Source organism: Orcinus orca, chromosome 7 (assembly GCF_937001465.1).
Source record: "Orcinus orca chromosome 7, mOrcOrc1.1, whole genome shotgun sequence".
Lineage (NCBI taxonomy): Eukaryota > Metazoa > Chordata > Mammalia > Artiodactyla > Delphinidae > Orcinus > Orcinus orca.
In genome coordinates, this window is record NC_064565.1 from 111,114,194 (window position 1) to 111,138,221 (window position 24,028).

General features: G+C 43.7%; 1 protein-coding gene across 2 annotated transcripts in view; it reads right to left on the bottom strand.

Annotated features, from left to right (window-relative positions):
• The window catches only part of DNER (delta/notch like EGF repeat containing), a 326,228-nt gene that overhangs the window by 186,575 nt on the left and 115,625 nt on the right, over window positions 1-24,028 (bottom strand). For both annotated transcript variants that reach the window (XM_004262614.4, XM_033426041.2), the window contains exons 2-4: window positions 9,939-10,253; window positions 7,652-7,746; window positions 5,065-5,231 (exon numbers count right to left, since the gene is read on the bottom strand). In XM_004262614.4, coding sequence (XP_004262662.2) covers window positions 5,065-5,231; window positions 7,652-7,746; window positions 9,939-10,253 — 577 coding nt within the window. The remainder of the gene's footprint in view (window positions 1-5,064; window positions 5,232-7,651; window positions 7,747-9,938; window positions 10,254-24,028) is intronic.

Sequence of the window (24,028 nt, forward strand, 5' to 3'; positions counted from 1 at the left end):
GGAGGGATAAATTAGGAGTTTGGGATTAACATATACACACTACTATATATAAAATAAATAATCAACAAGGACCTACTGTATAGCACAAGGAACTCTACTCAATATTCTGTAATAACCTATATGGGAAAAGAATCTGAAAAAGAATAGATGTATATGTATGTATAACTGAATTGCTTTGCTGTACACCTGAAACTAACATAACATTGTAAATCAACTAGACCTCAATATAAAATAAAAATTAAATTAAAAAAATAAATAAATGAGGTCTTGAGAGAGAGATTTGGCCGTCTGAGGCATGGAGAGCATGGGAGGACAGGGAAGGTACAGGTGGGGATGGGACAAGTAGCAGGTGGCTGGAGCAGAGGCCCACCGTGTAGAATTGAGGGGAACTATGCCTAAGGGCAAGGGACGAGAAGAAATAAAAGCCTAGAGAAGGAGTCCAATGCAGCTTTTACCCTAAGGAAATGGAGACCTCCAGCAGCTTTCCAACACAGAGGCAACACACCAGAGGGCCAGTTTGGACCCCACCCCTGAGATGGTCCATCATGGCAGTGTCTCCAAGCAACCACAAGTAAAACAAAAGCAAAAAATGACCCACTTCAGACAGGGAAGCCTCAGCTGCATTTCATGAAAATGCAACTGGAACAATGAACCTCCGACTTGGGAATCGAGAGTACTGGGTGAATGGATCCTCACAGAGCTGATGAGCACCTTGGGTACCTCCAGTGGAGCAGAAGATGCTAAACAAAGGTCGATTTAGTTCTTTGCCCCCAAAACATTGCATAAAGCAAAAAAGATTTGGAAGAGACATATTTAGGGAAAACAGAAGAGATAATTAAGAAAAGGGCGGAAGAGTTGAAGTTGGGTGACAGCACAGGAGGAAAGGGGCTGGTACACTGAGGTCCAGAGGGAAGAGCCACATGTTGTGTACAACGTTACATGACCTCTTTCTTCCCGTGAAAGAGGATAAATATTCATAAGGCCATGGTAATGAAGGAAAACTGGAAAAAATTAAATGGACTAGCAATGGAAAAGGTCAAAGATCAATACATTCTCATCACCTGGAATGTGCAGAATATTAATGTGAGGCTCTCAGCAATAAATTTTAAAAAAGAACATTTATATGACATAGTATTATATTCTTCAACTTATTTTTTAAATTTAAAACTAAATCTTTGATTTTTTTTCTCCATCAAACATAATATACTGACTTTTAAAATTGCTGCATGGTATCCCATTGTATACTACAGCTTAACTTTTTAATCATTCACTGCTCTATTGTTAGAGATATAGAACATCTGTAACTTTTAAAAAAAATTTTATTGGAGTATAGTTGCTTTACTATAATGTAAATTTGTGTATTTGAAAATATTTGTATGTAATACAAAACTCAAAATTATTAATATTGGTTACTCAGAAAAGAAAGATGGAGTTTGACTGGGAATAATGATATTTATATTTTTAAAATAGCACTTTTAAATTTTTTGAATTGCTTATAACTATTATAATAAGAATGGGATCCTAGTAGTGTTTAAATAAAAGTATATAAAATAAAATTTTATTTTATTTAAAATAAAATAAAATTTTAAATAAAAGTATATAAAATAAAATTTTAAAACATTTATGGAAAGCTGGTAATGGCAACCAAGTTTGCCTCTCAAAGACACAAAAGGGATTCCTTTGCTCTGTTGCAGAGAAATATTAAAACTCCTTAGGACCTTAGTTATGTAAGGGAATCTACGGAGAGTGAGGGAAAGAGAGGAGACAGTTCCTGAAAGGGCCTCAAGTTTCTTTCTAGGAAGGAGCAGCAGTAACTAAACACAGCAGCACAACTCTGGAACTTTCCTCTCCCTTCAGCATGGAAGTTTTCTCCCACCTGCACTGGCATCACTTTGTTCATCCGTTGAATGAATGCCATTGTATTCTTCAAAATAGTCTTTTGGTTCTTAGCTAAATATGTATTCATGTCTATAGAGCCCAGTATTGTTAAAAAAAAAAAAAAGTAATTATTATAAGAAGCTGCTTAAAAAAAATTAAACTCTCAAAAAGAGAGTTCAACACGTGTCAATGTAGTAAGCATAAGGCTTCCACAATGATTACAAAAGATAAATCTTGTTTCTTTACGATAAAAAGATTTTGTAAAAAGAAGTAGCTGGCCATGAGTAGGTGTTGCCAATTTATCATTGTGAGGAAGACAGCCATTCTCTTGAAAGGAGCTTGTGAAACAAGACTGCTATTTTTAAAAAGAATAACACTAAAAGAGGGTGAGCTCCATTACAAAGCCACATAAAACAGGAGGCTCGGGGCTTCCCTGGTGGCACAGTGGTTGAGAGTCCGCCTGCTGATGCAAGGGACACGGGTTCGTGCCCCGGTCCGGGAAGATCCCACATGCCACGGAGTGGCTGGGCCCGTGAGCCATGGCCGCTGAGCCTGCGCGTCCGGAGCCTGTGCTCCGCAACGGGAGAGGCCACAACAGTGAGAGGCCTGCGTACCGCAAAAAAAAAAACCCAAAAAACAGGAGGCTCTAGTTAGGAAACTTAAAAAGAGATCAGATCACAAATTTTCAAAGTGGAAAATAATGGTTTAGAGAAATAAAGGATCAAAATCATTGTCTCCTCATCATAACCCAAAGTATAAGCTTTGAGAAAGAATTCCTTAATTTAGTTATTAACATATCAAATTTATTTTTGGAAATTATTCCTCTAAGGGACATTTCAAACCAAAGACATGTTTTTCCATGAAATTTTCTATTAGCAAAATGAACACAAATTATGCTGGAGTTCATAAAATTTCTTGTACCTCAAAAGAATAAATAAATATTAACACTGGAAAATCTTTCTTATTAATTTTCATCCCTGATGTTCTGATATACTCCCAATATATATACTCCCAATATCAGTCTAAATCATGGTTTTGTTAAAACCCAAAGTAGTATAAAATGTAAGGTAACATTTCGAATGTATATATTTTGGTAAAATTAATGACATTTTAAAGAGTAGTGATAACTCATACATTTTCTTGAAATGTTAGCTCCATGTCACAGAACAGGCTAATCTACTAAAAAGAAAAACTTAAAAGATTAATATAAAATAAAATTGAAACTATGGATCAAAATATACAAACTATTTCCTTTTAAATAAACTGTTACAACAAATATGGAAGCAAATAACAGTTACTTGTACTGGGGAGTAAAATTTAGATTTGACTGTTGACAACACTTCATCACACAATTTCTAACTAATAATCTAGTACTGTATCCATCTTAATAGCCAAAAACTGGTCCAAAGTTGAATACCGTCCCCTCTTTTACGAGCATGTCCATTCCCCAAGCTGATTTCTTTTTACCTTCTCTCTGCCCAATAAAATCCCTGCCCCCCACCCCCTGTTGGATTTCCGAAGATTGGGAAATGACCTTATCACCAGAGAAGGATCAAATATAAAATACATATAAATTATACAGAGCTGAGCATTTCATTTTCCCAGTTTGTCATCATTATATTTGCATCAAACACATATCTTGGAGAATACACCTTAATGCTTCCATTTAATTTAGCAAAATATTTAGTGTACCTCAGAAAAAAAAATTGTGAAAACAACCAAAAGCATCCCTAACATTTGTGATTTATATTTTCACATCCATTTTCATTAAACCCTTTCAACACCCCTGAGAGACAGGTGCTGCCTCTACCCGCTAGTGCCCTCATCCTCCAGGTGAGGACTGTTAGAATATATGATTGAACAGGACAAGACATTAACAGCAGGATGCAGAGGGCCACTTGGGTGCACTGGACTGGAATGAATAGAGTCTGAACTTGAGCTTGTATCTTTGAGTTGAGGCTGCAGGACGGAACAAGTCTGAATAAAGTCAGGAAGTTATCAGCATGGTAAGCGGCTGGAGTTACAAGTCCCAACCCCGGAATGAAGAAAACTGGCAGAATACCATCAGAATGCTAAACCAGGGGAAAGTACTCTGGAAACTGCCCAAGCTTAGCCCTTGAGGGGAGCCGGAGGAGGGGGTGGGGGGGTGAGGGGAAGGGTCAGGAGGAATCATACTTTCTGAAGGTCATCTTCCTCCAGGGCAGAGGAAACTAAAAACAGCTAATTGGACATGTGGTAGTTTAGAGAGAGGTAAATGACAGATTTAACCATGTTAGAGAAAATGTGAAAACTCAGAAGTGACCCATGGGGGAAGGTGGTGTGGGCAAGAGGGACCCCAAAGAGAGTTGTGATCCCCCCAAGTTATTCTGAGTCAGAGGTTCAGAAGTGATAAATTGTTTGCTCAGGTGCCGAGCCCAGGGCCCTGGGTCAGGCCAACATCAAGTGGAAACCAAGCTTCTTCTGAGACACCAACATTCAATGCCTCAAGTTGCCCACAATTCTGGGAGAAAGAAGATTAAAGAGTCAAAAATGAAGCCAAGGACTTCCCTGGTGGCACAGTGGTTAAGAATCCGCCTGCCAATGCAGGGGACACGGGTTCGAGCCCTGGTCTGGGAAGATCCCACATGCCACAGAGCAACTAAGCCTGTGTGCCACAACTACTGAGCCTGCGCTCTAGAGCCCGCGAGCTACAACTACTGAGCCCACGTGCCGCAACTACTGAAGCCCGTGCGCCTAGAGCCCGTGCTCCGCAACGAGAGAAGCCACTGCAATGAGAAACTTGCGCACCACAATGAAGAGTAGCCCCCGCTCACTGCAACTAGAGAAAGCCCGCGTGCAGCAACAAAGACCCAACGCAACAAAAATAAATGAATTAAAAAAAAAAATGAAGCCGAGATTCACAGCATTAAATGCCAAAGACCACACATCTAGGACTCTTTGGCTGGAACTGGGATACAGTCTCTGGATTTCAAAGCCCACAATTTTTCAATTTTGAGCCACACTGGAAATATTATCTTAGAAGCCAATTTTGATTATTAGAAAAACCTCATCTAAAATGGAGGAAATTATGCTGATGGCTAGAATTCAGATTATCTGGGCAAAATTCCCTATATACTATCTCTAAACACCAAACCGAGGTTGGGTTGAACCAGATGCGGTTTTGGATACAAGATTTCCATAACTCACCGATGAAGTGATTGTGCCCCAAGGCAAGCATCTCCTCCAAGAGGACGAGGCCCCCGGGAGTCTGGAGGAGGGTCACGCTCCGTCCATCTATGAGGGAGCACTGTTGAAATCCCGTGGCTGTGACCTTCCACAGCAAAATCAGTGAGGCAGTGGCATCTTGACGAATTCTGAAAATGAGAACGATGTCAATGGAAAGTCCCTTGCAGAAAAATTCATCTTAGAATCAGTTCATCAAATTCAAAATAAAAATGAAGACGGCACATACATCCATAAAAGTATTGGGAAATGGAGGAAATGATCTTCTAAACAGGCGCCCACTTCCTTCATGCAGACTCACGGCCGTCATTTCCCACACCGTTAGACACGTCTGTCTCCCGCTTGATCAAAAATATACCACAAAATCGCTAATAGGTAACTCACCTTTGGGTAACAATTTTCATCAATAATAAAAGGGTATATTGAGTTTAGAGACAACTCCTTCCATACTCACACAATATAAAGAGTCCTGCTAAAATTTATTATAAATGTGTAATACATCCCCAAACCACCTGAGTAGTGCTGCTAAAATAAGTGAAAGTGGGGCTTCCCTGGTGGCGCAGTGGTTGAGAGTCCGCCTGCCGATGCAGGGGACATGGGTTTGTGCCCCAGTCCGGGAAGATTCCCACATGCCGCGAAGCGGCTGGGCCCATGAGCCATGGCTGCTGGGCCTGCACGTCCGGAGGCTGTGCTCCGCAACAGGAGAGGCCACAACGGTGGGAGGCCCGCGTACCACAATAAAATAAAAAATAAAAAATAAATAAGTGAAAGTGTGTCACCTCCCATGCTTCTGGCCTCCCCTGGTTTCTTCTTGCTTTCAGGATAAAATCCAAAGAATGAGATGCCCTAGACGACCAACCCACCCCGGCCTCAGTTCCCTCTCAGCCTCTGATCCTGCAGTTCCATCCTTGCCACCTGGTGCAATGGCCACAAGGAGGTACTGTCTCTTCCCCGGGCAGGTGCTGTCCTGGGTCCCAGCCTTTGCCTCCTCCACCTGGGAGCTGTGTCATTCTTCGAGGCTTAGCCCACTAGCACCCCCTCCTCTGAGACCTTCTGCACCATCTTCCTGGCAACCAGCAGCTGCCTGTCCTTCCTCTGTGCTGCCGGGGAAGCAGGGTCGTGGTCCACAGAGCTGCTCCCCCGAAGGCAGAGCTCCTGGCTTGCAGCAGGGGGCCCAATAAAGGGTTGATAAATGATCAAATTCATGAATAAATGAAAGTGTAAGGAGCTAGTTAGCCTCCCACGTGAATTCAGCACCCAGAGATCATTCAGTACTCCCATCTTACTCAGTCTGGGTCAGACTCTGCTCTTTCTGTCCAGATCTGCAGCCTCAGGGAGTCTTGGGGAATTTCAGATTTTTGTGGGGGGGCGAGGGAAGAAAGAAGGTATTTAAAAGGATAGATCAGAACTATTCAGGAAGGCTTATGAAAGTAAAACAATATGACCTAGACAAGAAAGAACTGGATTCATAAATATAAAGGCAACTAAATGATACTGATTTCCCTGAAACCAGCTCTGGACGGTGGAGATTCATCTTTGGTACGAGCAACAGAACACTTAGGACAGGGGTCCCCCTACTGGCAGAACTCAGAGCTGCCTCAGATGCCACACCCTTCTCCCTACAGGGATTTCTTCCCTGTGCCCGGAGTTCACTGCCCATCCTGGCTTTTCCTATCAGAAGATGGGCAGGGCATGCAGGGGCAGTGGAACAAAGCCCCTCTTCCGGGGACTCCGTTGCTTAGAAGGGAAGGTGGGCAAAAATGACGCTGTGTAAGTGAAGAGTGGGTCTCCAGTACCCACTGCCCTCTTAAAATGGAGCGATGCAGCACACTGGTTAACCAGGACGGGGGCCATATGTCCCCCTGTCTTCTGAAGTCCCTGAAGGCTAGAGAGCAAATGTCCGTTTCAGTGCATGAGGGGTAGGATGGGGAGTGCCAGTTAATATCAACAGAGGACGGGCGGTGGGAGCTGTCAGACAGGTGCGGGGGGGGCAGTGCTCCAGGCGGCGTGACTCGCCAGCAAAGCAGAGCACCTGGCGCCCTGCCGGGGGCTGTCATCACTGCTTCCCTTTGCCTCCTCTCCATCCCCCCCAGTGACAACCAGCCACGTGTAATTTGAAGGAGCTTAAATTTAAAACACAACAAAACACTCCTCTCACCTGCTTGTTTTTAAAGAGACAATTGTAATGTTTGGGTCTTAAATTTGGGGTAAATTATGCATACGAATGTAACTAATGGTCCACTAAAATCAGAAGAAGCCAAAGAATTTGGGGAGCAAAAGTCATTTGAGAAGAGAAGGGTCTGGCTCTAGATCTTAGCTTAGGCACCTGGGTTTCTTATCTCCCACCTAACTCATCCCATCCAGCCTCCCTGGAATCTTCTCCTCTGAAATCGCTCCCTCTAGTTTTTGAGTGACAGAGGCCACACCTTCTTCACAGGGAACCATTCATGATTCTCACTGGACTGACCAGTTATGGACCAGTTACGTGAACAGACACCACCCAGCAGACAGGCACAAACATGATCATTTTTAACTGGGCGTTTATTCTTACTTGACTGAAGTGTTCTGTGGCACCTCGAAGGACACCAGACGGCCACCCGCAGAGCTGTTAGAACTGGCATTCCCACAGGCAGTATCTGGAATCGCCTGGAGGAACAAAGAACAACAGAGAAGACAAGTTACGGGGGTTAATCATGGTGCAAGATAACGTGAGGAAGCAAAATTCCATGAGCTGCCTCCACTCCATTCCTTTGGGTGATGCTGGGGACGGCCACCTGACAGGCCAAGTGAAATATTATAAACTCTAACCAAAATGAAAGCTTTGCCATTTGAGTTTCTGAAACGTGAAAGCTTTGCTGGGAGGCATCTACACATTCCCGGGATGACTACAGTTGCTAACAGGATGGTGCGCGGAAGGGCGGAAGATCTGCTCCCCTCTCTCTTTCATCCTGCAAGCAGTCACGGGCCTCTGTTCTCTGCTCAGTCTGGGGGTAACGAGGGACTAAATGCTTAGAGAACAAGGAGGTGGCCTTAAAGGACTAGCTTCCAGGCCACGGGCAGAAATCTCAATGACTAGGAGAATGAGCTTTCCAGAGAGCAATAGACACGTCTGGTCTGAATGACCGTGCTCTGTGCAGAGGTGTACGTAGGAGCACGTGCTAAGGCCAGGTAGCTGGGAGCTGCCCTTTTTTTCCCCTGTGGACCAGACCTTCATTTTTAGGTAACGTGTTCCGGAAAGTATTATACTGATGTGTGCAAAAAAGGGAGCTCAAGGGGGGTAACTGCTCATCAGGAAGCATATTGCTAACACTTGAGCTGTGTCCAGTGAGGTGCCTCTGACCTGTTTATTCATTCATTCCTCATGCTGTGATCACTGTGCTCATCCCACGAATCAAAACAAAAGGGTATTAAAAGTGTTCACCATCACTGAATTAACTGAGAACAATACAGAAATTCTCAGCACTTCCACCCCACTCCCAACATGTAGAATTTATTGTCCAGAAATACATTCACGTGTTCCTCTGGCACTTTTAACCTGCTTCTTGAACAGCCTATGAAATAACCGCATGACACGAATATGAGGCAATTCATTTTTACATTTACCTGCTGTAGGATAGCATGCCTTTGAATAACTAGGTTGAAACGGTTGGCTGGGGAGAAATTTTCTTTAAAGGACACTTCCTTGATAAACATGGGACCAAATCTAATTCACATTCAAGAAGTGAGTCATCCAGCAAAGAGATATTAAAATCCTAACTTCAAAACATCCATTACAAATCTGAAATCAGAACAAGTTCACAGTTTTTTAGACAGGATAAAAACACTGCCCTGTGGTCTGGATGGGGTCTTCACAAATTGTGTGGCAATGAAAAAAAAAAGTGGGTCAACTGGTTAAAATCACCCAGAAACATCAAACAAGAAATGCTGCCTTACCTCTTTTATAACAATAATTGAAATTTCTAGACATATTCTTCGGCTCTAAAAATGCTACACAAAGATCTATATAGGTTTTTTTTTTCATTTAAGCTACAAAACCTGTAATAATATACAACCACAGGTCTATATGGAAGTCATATAATGGACAAGATATGGAGTGGAATGACACTTTATCAACGTTACCGCAAACTCAGGTTTTGTATCTGTTCTTCATTCTTCTAGCTAGCAAACTTATACTTTATGTCATCTTTTAAAGGTCTGCTGGAAAATCCTCAGAACGGGACTTTTGATGAGCTTGAAAATCCAATAAGCCAAACCCAGACTGGACAAGATTCAATGAACAGAATTTGCTGTTGCCAAAATGAACAAAATTTGGAAATCTCATTCTCGAATGCACTGCCAAAATATTTTAATAAATCAGTGATGGCATTTTTTTTTTTCTAAATCCCACTGAAGTGCTGCAACTTACCACCGATAGAACCTAAACAATAACAGACAACCAAAAACTGGAGCATAAAATTCCATGAAGGAAAATTAGGTCAATAATGGAGGGTCTGTAATATGTTCATTTATAATATTCTTCATTGAGCTGCCTGTCCCCAAATCTAAGATTATCTCACAGAAATGTATGTGGTTATCATTCCAGGAAATAACTTCATTCATTTGCTTCTCTTGCTTACTCTTTTTAGGCTCACAAAACAATCATAACCGAAACGTCCCATTTACGCAACCAAGAGAGATTTCCTACACACAAGGGCAGAAAGGGAAAACAGTTAGGCACATCTTTTGTTCAATATGTAACTTCAAGGTCTTGCATTTTTATAGCTGATATCAGAAACACTGGAATTATTTTAACTGTACTGGTTTCTTCCATAAAAGCACATGCACTAAAATGTTCTCACCTCCACTTGATCCCATTTCATTTCTACAACTTTCTGCCCAGTTTTCGGCTGCCACGTTGGCAGGGTGATGGTGGCCTGAGAGCGGGGCAGGATTATGTCAGGCTCCTGGGTGGTGGGGACAGGCTGAAGCTGTCTGGGTGCCATGGACTCCGTCCAGCCAGAGACGGGGACACTGGGAAGTGCCTGTTCACAGACTGGACCTTCATAGCCTTCATTGCAAATGCAGAGGTAGCCGTCGCTGCTGTTGCTGCTGCTGTTGCTACTGCTGCAGTTGCCATGGTGACACGGGTTGCTGGCACAAGGATCCGCAACAAGCTGCAACGAGACCATAAATGGGTCAATTATTCCCTCATAAGGAAAGTGGTGCGGTCTCTGGCAAATGAGCTCCGTGGCTCAGGGTTGCTGCTCGAACAGAAACGCAGTTCCTGTGGAATGTGCATTTTTAACTACTTGTGCTGTTTGGGGCAGGGGGGCCTCCCAAGGTCATCCCAACATTAACCCTTCCATAGATAACAGGCGTCCAACAAGGAAGTATGTAGTTAGTGGGGAAGAGCCTCCCCCACCCCAAGGCCCTAAATAATGTTGATTTCAGGAACACTTACTTAGAGGAATTTTCTAAGGCAAAAATAGTTAAAACTGAGGCTCCTTAGGAATATGCCAACTTTGATATTTCTAGCTGCCAGTTAACTGATTACTAGGGACCTAAATTGAAATCTCCTCCTTCACATCCTGGACCATTCATAGCAAGGTTCCCTCATGAGAAATGACTGCCTAGTTTATCCCCCCTACAGATGCACTTACCTACGTCTTCCAATTTCCGACCTGATGAACAATTCTCTTTAAGGTGATGTTATTTAATTAAAAGCTTCCAAAAGGATCAGCCTGCGTGACAATTGCATGCTAGAAGGGAGCATGGTGGTGACTTATATTAAGCAGAGTTCTATGAGAGTTTCTACCTGATTATTTTGGAAGGTGATTACAGAGAAATGTTACCCTGCTGGATGTGGAAGATAAAATTTCAGTTGCGTATCTGTAAATTGTGCTCATGTTCTAAGGAAAGCGTTTATCGCTGAGTCCTTTGCTGACCTCTGACTTGCCATTTGTTATTACCTGGAGATGCTACAAAAACAACGTGAAATGAAGCAGCGTAACAATGCTTCTCTCCAGACAGCCCAAGGGTTCAGGCATGTTCACAGAGCTTATTCAGTTATCATTTGCTTCTGTGATAACAGAAAATTAGACCCTGGTTTCTCAGGGCTGGTAACAGAATTGAGTGAATAATAGACAACAGAGAAATGGGACCTTCAATTTCTCTTGTTGAAGTGAGTTCGTACTTAAACACACATGGATAGAATTCTGCCTGGGAAACCAGCTACTCGTTCTGCTAATGATCCTTGTCACACAATTTCCAGCAAACTCCTTTAGGAAGATTAAGAGATTTGGGATTGAATAAAATGAAGCTCCAAAAACACCACATTGTTAATTCTATGCTGTCACTTGGCAAAACCGTCACAAAATCTCAGCTAAGAGTAGATGGATTGGTATCTGAAGAAAATATTTCAAGCCTAAATTATTTAAAGTATTTACAATCTTTATCAACTCAAAGTAAAATCCAAACTCCTTCCACGGCAGACAAAGCCCTCCCTGATCTGGCCCCTTCCTATCCCTGAGGTCCTCTCTTCCCACACTTTATCCTCTTCCCTTACATTCAACCCCCTTCACCTTCTTTATGTCCCTGCACTATGCCAAGGTCATTCCCACCCCAGGGCCTTTGCACCTGCTGGCCCCTCTGCCTGGAATGCTTTTCTCTCAGACTTTGCATGGCTCTCTACCTCATTTCACAAAGTTCTCTAGTCAAATGTTATCTCCTCCGAGAAGCCTTCCCTCACCGTGAAATCTAAAATAAATCCCTTTTTTGTTTCCCAAAGACACGTGAGCCCCGTCAGTGCATGGACTTATCTGCCATGTTCACAGCTCTATTCCCAGCATGTTGAGGAACACAGAAAACATGGTAGAGTTTCTTTAAAAAAGCACTGGAAAAATAAAGACAGATCAATCAACATCTGAAAAGCAATGTGTGATGAGGGACAGATTGAATTGCTCCTTTAGTCCTGATACTGTTCCCGTGCTTTGGATTTATTTCTAGGAAGGCTTTGTGGAATGGATATCACCTCAAGAAGGAGGAAGAATTTAATTAGCTAGGATAAAGGGGACATATAAACCAGGTTTCTGATATCAGCTCATCTGAAGGTTGACCTAGTCACAAATTAAGACTTTTAACACATGCCTGAAAACAAAGAAATACATTTAAATCATTTTTAAAAATTGGAGAGATCATTACAAAAATCAATTCTGGAAGTGCAGACCTCCACGGCGCAGCTTAGGGAATGAAAAGGCAAAGACCACAAGGCAAAGACCACCAATCTGATGGCCAAAGATGCCCCAGGGCTTCTGTCCCATCGCCACAGCCCACCGCTGGAGACTGCCAGTCTCAGAGACCATCAAGGTGAGTCACTGTGTGAAGTCCGTCCCTTCGTGGGCAGTGTCGGGGTGGGTGCTGGTGGAGACAGCTGGGTGGGAAGGGTAGGCCCCCAGGGCAAGGCCCAATTCATCAGGCCCAGGAGTCAGCTCCACCAAGTGAGGGAATAAATAGCCAGAAGAAAAATAGGCTGAGGATAAACAATACCATCTAAGTGCTGCTGTCTAGGCTTGACAGATGAGAGGAAAGCAGGAAGAGCATGGGATTCAATAAGGAATGACTAACGTCAAAGGCCAGGAGAAACGCTCTGGGTAGAGAAAAGAAGACAGAAGCTAAAAATTAAACTATCAGTTGTATAGATTTCTAAAGGGACTCAAAACAGTGAATGCTGTGATGGTGCACACACGGACACACATGTACACACACATGCACTGAATACAAAGCAGGGTGTTAAATGCATTGCGAGATCATTGATCTCTTCTTTAAAATAATCATGTCATATTCATGCTACTTCCTTGGGTTTTCGCCTAGCTGCTTCACTAACAATGACAATTACCTTCCTTTCTATCCTCTAACACTTCAGACTAGTTTCACTAAAAAAAAAAAACAATCTTTTCAGTTGCCTAACAGCAAATACAAGATAAAATACAATCATTAATCTTTAAGCAAAATCTTGGCATCATAAATATTTATTGTAAGTCCTGTTTTTCTGTACACAGCTTACTGAGTTGTTTTTTTAAGGTTGTACGTGTATTTTATCTCACAGGGAAAAAGTCCTGTTACAGAGGTCACTACTGCCCTTGAATCCCATTACATTTGAACTATAAGCAGAAAATAAGCAAACTGCCAAAATGAATAATGAGGCAAAATATTGTAATTAATAGACCTGACTTTGGGGATGCTCGAAATTCAAGGTGATACCTTCTTGGCTATAATTTCTAGCTTCTAATGATGGGGGGGAAAGGGATGAAGACTTTGTAATATCAGCAGAAAGAGCAAAGAGAAAGCCTATGTGTTAATGGTTTTCTGCTTACAGTAACCAACAAGCTCACTTATTAAATGCTGTATGTTCACTGCATCAGATTAATTCATCTATTTAAACCAAATTTTTTCACATCATAGAGTTAAGCTAAAACTATTCTTTTCACAGTTTACTTTCAACTTTTCACCTATGTCAAATAATTTATACTACAATCAAGAGCGCTTATGGGGGTGCATAGAGGAGGGTGAGGTCAGAGCGAAGGTGCCTGCCAGCTCCGGGACTCATGATTTGAAGGCAGTCTCATGTGACACTTTAGCCGTGACCTGTTTTCCTTCCCTAAACTGAGTGCTGCCCATGTTTTTGGCAATTCCAGTGCCCTCTGCAGCATACAAACAGAAGGATGAAAAGGTCAAACTTAAAACAGGTATAAAAGAGGCCCACTTACAGGGTCGTTAAGATACAACACGTCAAAGCTACCAGGGTCGCTGCAAAGTGCCGCACGTGAACACCTTCGTCTGCCTTACCTGGTGATGGTGGGCCTGGGAGAAACATCACCACCTTCCTGGTGATCCTTCCATGCTAGTTTAGACACCTGGTGGACTTCGTTCCAACTTCTCCTGTACTTTTACAGAAAACTCAACATGGCTGATCAGTAATTCATGTGCCATTTATCCGGCACGTATGACGTGCCAGGCAGGACGCCTAGAAGAGGGGTCAGGAGGGTAAAGAAAGCCCAGTCCCAGCCCTCAAAGAACTCTCAGTCCAACAAAAGGGTAAGACACATGAACTTGGACGTGCCCTGAGCCATCTAACTGTCAGCTAATACCCTGCACGTATGCGTGTCAACCATTACGATCGTGTGTTTGATTGAGTTAAAGTTCTTAACACTGAAAAAGAGAATGGGCTTGACGATTGCAGCTATGAAATGAGCAGCTTACGAGCAGGTCTCAGAAACCATCTCTTAGGTGGCAGTGGCAGCTCTCACAAAGGAAGCAGCAGAAAAGAATTTCCTAGGCAAAAATGGAGGCAGGTGAGAAGCCAGCATCCTGGTGACGGCCCTGGTGTGCAGGTGGCTGAGCGGCTTGGGCGAGTTACTTGCCTGCACTGGATACACAATCCTCGCACATCCAGGGGCTGGGGTGGAACATGTCAAGTTCTGCCCCTGCTCTGCGGTTTAGGTTCCTATTGACATGACTGTTTTCAGAGGGTCCAGAGGAGCACAGAGCAAACCTGGGGTCACCTCCCTCCCTCATTTATACCCACGTTCAGTGGGCAGAGTCATCCAAGCAACGGGAAGAGTGTCTGAGGAAACGGACGCAAAGAAGCCTAGGAGGAGAGCCTACAAACGCTGATGGAACACGCCACTTGGCCCAGGCCACGCAGGTCACCTGCGGGGAGGGAGGGACACGGTGGCCTCGGGGCACTGAGAGACGAGTGTAGACACAGACGGGAAATAACCGAGGGGGAGTTTGTGTGTGGCACTAAGAAAGAAGTAGAATGGGCCGGAGTTTTAGTAAACTGTCTGAGCAGCAGAATCAATTAAGGAACTTTTTTTTTTTTTTTTGCGGTACGCGGGCTTCTCACTGTTGTGGCCTCTCCCGTTGCGGAGCACAGGCTCCGGACGCGCAGGCTCAGCGGCCATGGCTCACGGGCCCAGCCGCTCTGCGGCGTGTGGGATCTTCCTGGACCGGGCCACGAACCCGTGTCCCCTGCATCGGCAGGCGGACTCTCAACCACTGCGCCACCAGGGAAGCCCTAAGGAACTTTTAATACAGATTTTGATACAGATATTAGTATTATAGGAAGAAGAGGTGACTTACTAAGTAAGGAACAGAAACAAAAGCCTGAAAGCAGGATTTTTCAACTTGTACACTACTCTTTGGGCTGGGTATTCTTTGGTGTAGGGGTTGCCCTGTACATTGTAGGATGTTGAACAGCATCCCTCATCTCCACTTACTGGATGCCAAGAGAACCCTCCCACCAACAATGGCAGCTGTGACAACCAAAAATGTCTCCAGACATTGCCAGTGTCCCCTGGGGAAAAGCCACCCCCAGCTGAGAACCACTGTCTCAAAGGAACAGATTCAAGCATTTTATCCCATCAAAGTGTTTTGAAAATCCGTAAGACTCCATAAATAAAGTCAAAAGGCAACAATATGGTGGAGGAAAATACGTACCACCTACTACAAAAGACTAAGTCCTTACAATATAGATTCCTAGATATCAATAAAAGAGAAACACCTCGGTAAAAAGGACAAAGAAACTGGCAACATGCAGAATGATTTGTACAGAATCATGCCATTTTTATACTACTTTTAAACACAATGTTACATATTCACTTGTACGTGTGTAAGTACAAATACAAATTTTTTAAAGTAGAATGGACCATCACTTTAGTAATTTGTCTGAGCAGCAGAATCCTTTAAGGAACATTTTAAAATACAGATTCCCGGGCTTCCCTGGTGGCGCAGTGGTTGAGAGTCCGCCTGCCGATGCAGGGGACACGGGTTCGTGCCCCGGTCCGGGAAGATCCCACATGCCGCGGAGCGGCTGGGCCCATGAGCCATGGCCGCTGAGCCTGCACGTCCGGAGCCTGTGCTCCGCAACGGGAGAGGCCACAATAGTGAGAGGCCCGCGTACCACACACACACACACACACAAAAAAAACAGATTCCCCCGCCCCAAGCTGCTAATCAAAAACTCTGAGGGTGTGGCACTATCAAAGGAATAACTTGTCTGGATAATCCACGATGAAGAAAGACAACAATAAAGGGTCATACTCCACCTCCCCTGCACTGGAAGAAATGTGGAAATTCTCCCCCTCCCCTCCCACCCAACTGAACTATATGGAGGTGAATGATGGACAGCCCACTGCAGAGGCTAAACAGAGAACAGGTGGAACCCTGGAGGAGGGTGGCTGGGGAGGAACCACCCACCCCAGGGGCCTTGAGATAGCAGGAGAGTGTCTGCATCTGCCAGCTGGGGGAGAGGGACCAGGACAAAGAAGACCCCAGAACTTGGAGTTTGGGGTTTCTGGAAAAATGATAATAATCAATTGCTCATGAAGCACTGGGATACAGCAGAGAAAGCCTGGGCTTCTACTCCCATTTGTGGGTGATCTTGGACCAGGCAAGGAAGGTTCCTGGGGCTCAAGCTCCTCAGTTGTTAAAGGAAGGAATGGGACCAGAGAACCCTAATGTCCTTTCAGTTCTTCCTATCATGTTTCTTGTCCAAAACAGGAACTGCACTGGTTAGAAATGTCATCTTCATGCTTAAAGACAAATGCACACTGTTGGGGTCCAACTGTCACAGTATTTTTGTCTTAAAAAGGAATTTTTCCCACTTTCTTCAATAAAGATCTCAACTATATTGCAACACCAACTGCTTACCCACTAGGAGTAAAAATGTGCGAAAAAAAAAAAAATCACTACAGTGCTTATGCCAGTAGTAGTCTTGGCCAAGAAATGCATCCCATGAATTTTTTTTTCCCAAACCCAAATAATAGAAGTGCTCATTCACTTTACTGGAACAAGAATTATGTATCTTAGTGAAACACACTAAATAAGCTTAATTCCCACGTGTTTTGGTATTTCTTTACTTCTGTATTAGGGACTCTAAATTACTTGAAAAATTATTCCAGGACTAATCTGGGCAGTCCACTTTTCCCTTCAATTCTGAGTCACTTTCTTGAAATCAGCCTGTCCTGGTTTTTGCATGTGGGTTGAGTCACATCTGAAAGTAGGCTAAAAGGAAATTACAAGCAGAATTCAAACTTTTGACATGAAATGAATCCATTAAAAATAAACCACTGCTTGTCCAGTTATTTTCCAACTTTTCCATGGTATCTCTTTAAAACCTGATACTTTTAGGGCTTCCCTGGTGGCCCAGTGGTTGAGAGTCCACCTGCCGATGCAGGGGACACGGGTTCGTGCCCCGGTCCGGGAAGATCCCACATGCCGCGGAGCGGCTGGGCCCATGAGCCATGGCTGCTGAGCCTGCGCGTCCAGAGCCTGTGCTCCGCAACGGGAGAGGCCACAACAGTGAGAGGCCCGCGTACCGCAAAAAAAAAAACCCTGATACTTTTAGAAATCATCTTGAAATTGCACTCCCTTTGCTGTAGTCCAGCTAACACACACAGTCAATACTCATACTGATGAATCTTTAATCCCTGCTCGTTGCAGATATATCAAAATTAAATAACTGTTCTTCAGAAACTTGGCAAACCCTTTGTCGCTCGCTCTCCATATTCAACTAAATTCTAAGAGATAACATTCAACTGCATTTACTGGCATGGGCACACCAGCCTCAATGAAATGCTTTTTTTTTTTTCTTTTTTCTTTTAATCGTTCAAAAACCAGTTCCTTGAATCAGAAACTTACAGAAAAATTCCAGTGCATATATTCTTGTCCCATCTCTCATCACAGACACTCATACATCCCAGCAAACTTTTTTTACAAAACAACAATGTCATGAATACAGGGAATATGTCAACTTTTACCTCCTGCCTATTCACGGAAAGAAGCCTGCAGCAAAATGGGAATGAAAGTTCCTATGAAGATCATATGATCATCTCAACTGATGCAAGAAAAGCATTTTATTAAATTCAACATCCATTTAAAATGAAGATGTTCAGAAAACTAGGAAGAGAAGAGAACTTCTTTATTCTGACAAAGAGTATCTACAGAAAAACCTTCAGAATGTAATACTTACCGGTGAAATGTTGAAAAAGTTCTCTCTGAAATCGAGAACAAAGGAAGGATTTTGCCATCACCACTTCCACTGAACACTACACTAAAGGTCCTAGCCAGTGCAAGGAGGCAAGGGTAAAGAGAAGTTACAAGGATTGAATAGGAACAAAATTGTCACGATTCACAGACTATGTGATGATGCATGCAGGTAACTTAGAATATTCAGCAGGTTTGCTAGATGCAAGGTCAAAAGGTTTTTTGAAAAAGAAAAAGAACAATTGCATCTCCATGTAGCAGAAACAAAAAATAAAATCTTTTGAAAGCTGTTGTTTACAATATTTTAAAAATCCCTAGGAATAAATCAAACCAAAGAAGTGCATGGCCTCAACAAAGAGCTATAAAATAGTATTGAAAGAAATTAAAGAAGACATACACAAATGGAAGGAGAGTCTAGTTAGAGATTAGAACACTTATTTTTTACGAAGAAGATTCAAATTTTCCCCAGTGACCTACAGTGTTTTTTGTTCTTGTGTGAAATGTCCCCAAGTAGCCCAGATACTCCTAAATAAGACGAACAATGTGGGAAGGCTTGCTCTATAAAAAATAAGGAACTTTAAAGCTGCAGTAATTAGGACAATGGAATAAAATGTCAAGAAATAGAATAACCATATATGGACAATTCATTTCTGGAATAGTGTGATAAATATAGTCTTTTCAATAAATCGATAACCATATGGGGAAAAAAATTAAGCTTGACTCCCCCCACACACACCAGACACAAAGATTAAATTGCAAATCGCAGTTGAAACTAACATAAATCAATTATACTTCAATATTATTTTTTTAATTTAAAAATAAGTTTCTAAAATATTTCTAAATAAATAAATGCATACAATGGAATGAATAGATAGATAGATGGCAAGTGGATTGTAGGTCTAAGAATGAAAGCCTACAGGGTGCTATGAAAAACAAAGAGTGGGGCAGTGAACTCACTAAAGGACTCCAGGAGGTCTTTCTGTGTGAAGTTAAGTGTCAAGGGTTAAAGATGAGCTACCCAAGGAAAGAAGAGCAGGAAAGGGGGCTCCTGCCAGGAAGAACAACTGCAAAGGCCCTGAGACATAAAATCGGTGGTGTAAGAGGAGAACTACAATAGTTGTATTTAACTGGAGAACACGCGAAGTGTCTGCCAGCGAGTTTTAAAAGGAGGGCTGCTGGAAACAATGAAGACCAGTTGGTAGTATATTGGACTTTGGCTCTGAAGGCAAATCCATAATGAATTTTAAGGAGAGCTATGACAGATGAAGCATTTTAGAAAAATCCCTCTAGCAAGAATGGGGTGATGCATTTGAGGGGGTCAATCTGGAGACACAGGAGTGTGGGAAGAAGCCACTGCCATCAGCGGGGTGAGGAGGGCTGCAGGCCATGCGTAGGGCTGGGTCAGCATAGACTGAAACGTGAAGGTGGGCTGGAGAGTCGGTAGGGCTGGAGACTAACTGATTAGGTATGGGGGTAAGACAGGAAAGGGACTGTGCGTGGGCACTCCTGGGATTCTGGCCTGAACAAGCAGGTGAAGGGTAAGGTCACTCACTGAAACGTGGGATTCAGAAAGAAGAGAAGTTTTGAAAGGAGCAGGAAGTCATGGTTTTGGTTTGGGGAAGGAAGGTATTTGGGTGCCTAAGGGACACTGAGCAGGGGATGCCCTTAAGAGACTGTCAGTACAGATCTGGTGCTGGGGGGGAAGGAATGAGCCAGTTACCAGCATGTTGCAGGTGGGAGAGGGGTGGCACTGCAAACACACAACATCACTGAGGGTGAGGCCTCACAGAGGCTGGGAAGGGTGGGCTGGAAGCGGCAGGAAACCATTCTCACAGAGGGGAAAAAGGAGTTACAGGCAAGAGTTAAAATGTGTTGAGGGCCCACAGGACCAGGTCCCTTATATGTCTCAACTCATTTGCTCTTAACAATCCAATGAAATAGATATCATCCTCACTTTATCCTGGGAGCTAAGGCTCAGAAAAGTTAAGCAGCTGGTCCAAAGTCACACACAGTAGGTGTCAGAGCTGAGAGGTGAACCGAAGACTGAGTGATTCCAAATTGTAACCTCTTCCCATATCCCAAAGGGTCTTATTTTACCTCGTTAAGTCAAGGAGTGGGTTTGCGAAGGAGAGTGTGGCTAACAGCCAGAGGCCACTAGAGGAAGATAACTCGATTACTGGAAAGGGGACCCTGCGTTTGGCACTGACAAGGGCAGTTTGGGTAGCCAGAGGGGTCAGAGGCCACCTTCCAGTGGGTCAGGAAGAGGAGGGCAGGACACACAGGACTAGAGGGGACCCTGGCTCCAGTCAGCTGTGAAGGGCTTCAGGCTAAACAGACCCCAAACTCAGCTTATCAGACCTTTGAAAGAACATGAAGTGAGTGCCCTCAGCTCAGAGAGGGAGAAGACGCCTGCCCAGAGGCCCTGGTTCATGGTTCTGTTCAACGATCCAGTTCTGCATACACAGAATGCGAGATGCCTGAAGGCATGCCCAGGAGCATGGAGCCTGTACAAATACACCGCCCTAGAGGGGGTCTGGGCAGGGTGAAGAGCTGGGAAAGGTCAGAGTTTCTTCTGCACTCATTCAAACAGCCCCAGGAAAACTTGTAGGCGCCAAGTGTCTGCCGGATGAACAGCTGACCAAGTTTCAGAGATGTGCAAAAGAGCAAAGTCTGAGCCCCAAGAATACAGACAAATGGGGCTGCTCTACCCAGATAAAGTCAGAGAGAGCAGAGTACAGCGTGTAACACGCCCACAGCAATGAGAGCCAAGGTGAGGGGTCTCAGGGATTCGACCCAGACAAGCCACACTGGCCGTGAGAGAAGACATAGGGGGAGGTGGCTTCTGTCCTGAGAAGAGCTAGTTCATTAAAGTCTGGGGTGGAACCGTCCACACGTGTGCAGGATTACACCTTTCTGGGTGATGTTTCCCACCAAACGAAAGAAGCGTATTTTGTTTACGTCTTTTTTTTTTCCCTAGGAAATGTCTTGGTCATCTGCCAACTCTGTAACCTGTGTCACAACCTGAGACACACACCCTCAGTGTCACCTGAGCTGGACAGGTAGCTGCCCTCGGCAGGAGGCCCTGGTAAAGATCACACCATCAAGAGCAGTGTCAACTGTACCCCTAATTTTTTGCCTTTTCCATCTTTTTTATTGAAGTGAGTTGATTTACAACATTATATGAGTTTCAGGAACTGCATCCCTATTTTGAGAGTTTCCTGCACCCAGAGTTCCCATTCCTGAAATATCCCTGAAGCTTCTGGCAAAGATGATGACACCAGCTTGCCTTTGCCCAAAAGTAACCTCAAGGTTCCTTCCTGACGTTCCTCCCAGATGGTGGAGCAGCACAAGGATTCCACAGAGACCCTCCAGCAACAGAAGCCACGCGAGGCCACAGGAGCCAGGGAAGAGGCCCAAATACAGTAGCCTCTGTGTTATTCTAATGGGTTTGGTTGCCATCCTGGAAGCTTTGGGAAGCCAGTGAAATACATCATACCAGAGTGGGGACTGGAGTCAGTCTCCCACTTTCAAAAGAACCTTTTATGCTTCTTAGGGGCCCCAAAGGTAGTCTCCAAATATTAAAATGTGTTGATTTCTTTGTTACTTAAAATAGTTGTAAATGACAAATGCTACCCTACTTCTGTAGGGGAGCAGGGAGCTGCAAAACCAGGAACGTAGTAGGCACTCAATAACTATTTATTGTCTGAAACAGAGAGGGCACTGCTTTCTTTTAGACCATTCTTCACTCGGAGCCCATACCTGCTAGGCTTGACAGCCCGGATCCTTAAGAAAAGTTGGGGGAGAATTCTAGGATACTGTGAAACCAGGGCACAAAACCTTATTTGGTGGGCTTCCCTGGTGGCGCAGTGGTTGAGAGTCCGCCTGCCGATGCAGGGGACACCGGTTCGTGCCCCGGTCCGGGAAGATCCCACATGCCGCGGAGTGGCTGGGCCCGTGAGCCATGGCCGCTGAGCCTGCGCGTCCGGAGCCTGTGCTCCGCAACGGGAGAGACCACAACAGTGAGAGGCCCGCATACCGCAAAAAAAAAAAAAAAAAAAAAAACCTTATTTGGGAAAGCCTTTTGCTCTAAGCTGTAAAGTGTTCTGTATGCTTGTGTATCTGCCTGGCCTCTTGACCACTTTGATGTGTGCTTTTCTCTCTGCAGGCACAAAAATTCTCTTTGCCCTCTTTTCAGCTTTCCTAAACTTAAGTGGAAAGAGCTGCTCTAATTTTAATAGCCATCTGCTCTGGAGATGGGGACAAGAATCAGTGGCCCTGCGGATAAATCTCAAGTCTTCCTCTTGTCCAACTTCATGTGCCTGGAGGTAAGCCTTCTAGAACCAGCAAGCTTCAAGTAGGGATCTTCACTAAGAAGAAAAGCTAGAAAGAAAAAAAAAAAATGAAATTCAAACCATCAAAAGAGCAGGGCCTGGATACCCATTAGCAATTGTTTTTAAATCCACAAAAGCCAAAGACCCCCAAAGAGCACGCACACTCATATTAGTCATCTCGGGGCATAGTTGAAAAGAAGCTCTCTGATTGGCTAACATCTACTAAAAGGCCAAGTGCTTTTCCAAGAGGAAGCTGAGAGGACCTTTAACGTTATGAAAGACAAAAGAAGCTAAAGAAAAACTAATAAAGGAATAGAACAGGGCTGCGAGTGGAAGAGGTCATCCATGAAAGCCCTGCCAACTAGAAACAGCCATGGGTTGTGAAGCACAGAAAAGAGGAAGGTCACAGAGACTGGAGTGTCTGCAGCCTGGGAGTTAAGGCAGGGAGGGGAGGCACAGGGATAGAAAACCACCACCACCTTAACTGTGCAGCCCTACAGACAGGGGAATGCTTTACGGGGAAGCAGAAGAGAGAACATTCAAAGTGCCTTCAATGCATTGTCTTTAAGACACAGACTGGTTTGCTCGACCATGACGAGCTAAACCTTAAATCAGCAGAGAGCTGGCGCCTGTATAGTTATGTCTACAGAAGTGGTACAGCAGAGGCACTGTGGCTCTGAAGACACTCAATACTGATCATACAAATGATCTCTTTAAATACACAAATATTTAGCGTTTCCAATTTAGGCATGAAATTAGAAGGGTAGAAAACCACACTAGAAAAACAGTCAGTAAGACATAACCATGTAGAATTAAGGGTTTTTCAGCAAACTAATTTTTGAGCACAGAGCATCCTCTGAATTGTTTTAGTATACTGATGAAACCAATCACATTTAATAATGCTTGCCAACTTGGACTATGTGAATTAAGTTGCTGCATAAAGATTATAGACTGGCACTTTTCTTGCATATATAAATACTACAGGCACACAGAAAATAAAAGCTTAATTGATGGGAAATTTCATTATTCAGGACTTTTATTATAACAGATTGAACTGATGGGCAGACCCTTCTCCAGCTAAAACCATTTAACAATTTTAGTTAACATAGAAAATGCTTTAATTCAAGGGTGAGCTTTAAAAGAGGGTAGGGGAGAAGAGAAATCCTCAAGTTTCAGAAATGAAAAGAGAAGAGGACTCAAAACCAGAGCCATTAGCTCTTCATTAACCACAGGGATTATGGACCTGGAATAATACCTAAGGACTGGGCGGGAGCTGATTTCTATAAATCACACAGGGCTGGGAAATGTGGCCTTGAGCCCAAGAGAAGTAGGGGAGCTATACCTGAGTCCATACATAAAGCCTCTTAGAGCCACCCTGTTTATAAAAAGGCAAGTGGTCTGGAGATATATCTACCTGCAGGCCTGGAGAAACCTCTGAAAAACTGGCATAGCTCCAGGGTCTTTGGATGAAAAAAAGAGTTGCCCGGGAGTAGTCAAAACCTTCCATACAAATAGCCCATGAAATTAACAACATCCCCTTGATGTGGAAATCCTAAACCAAGAAATGCACATAA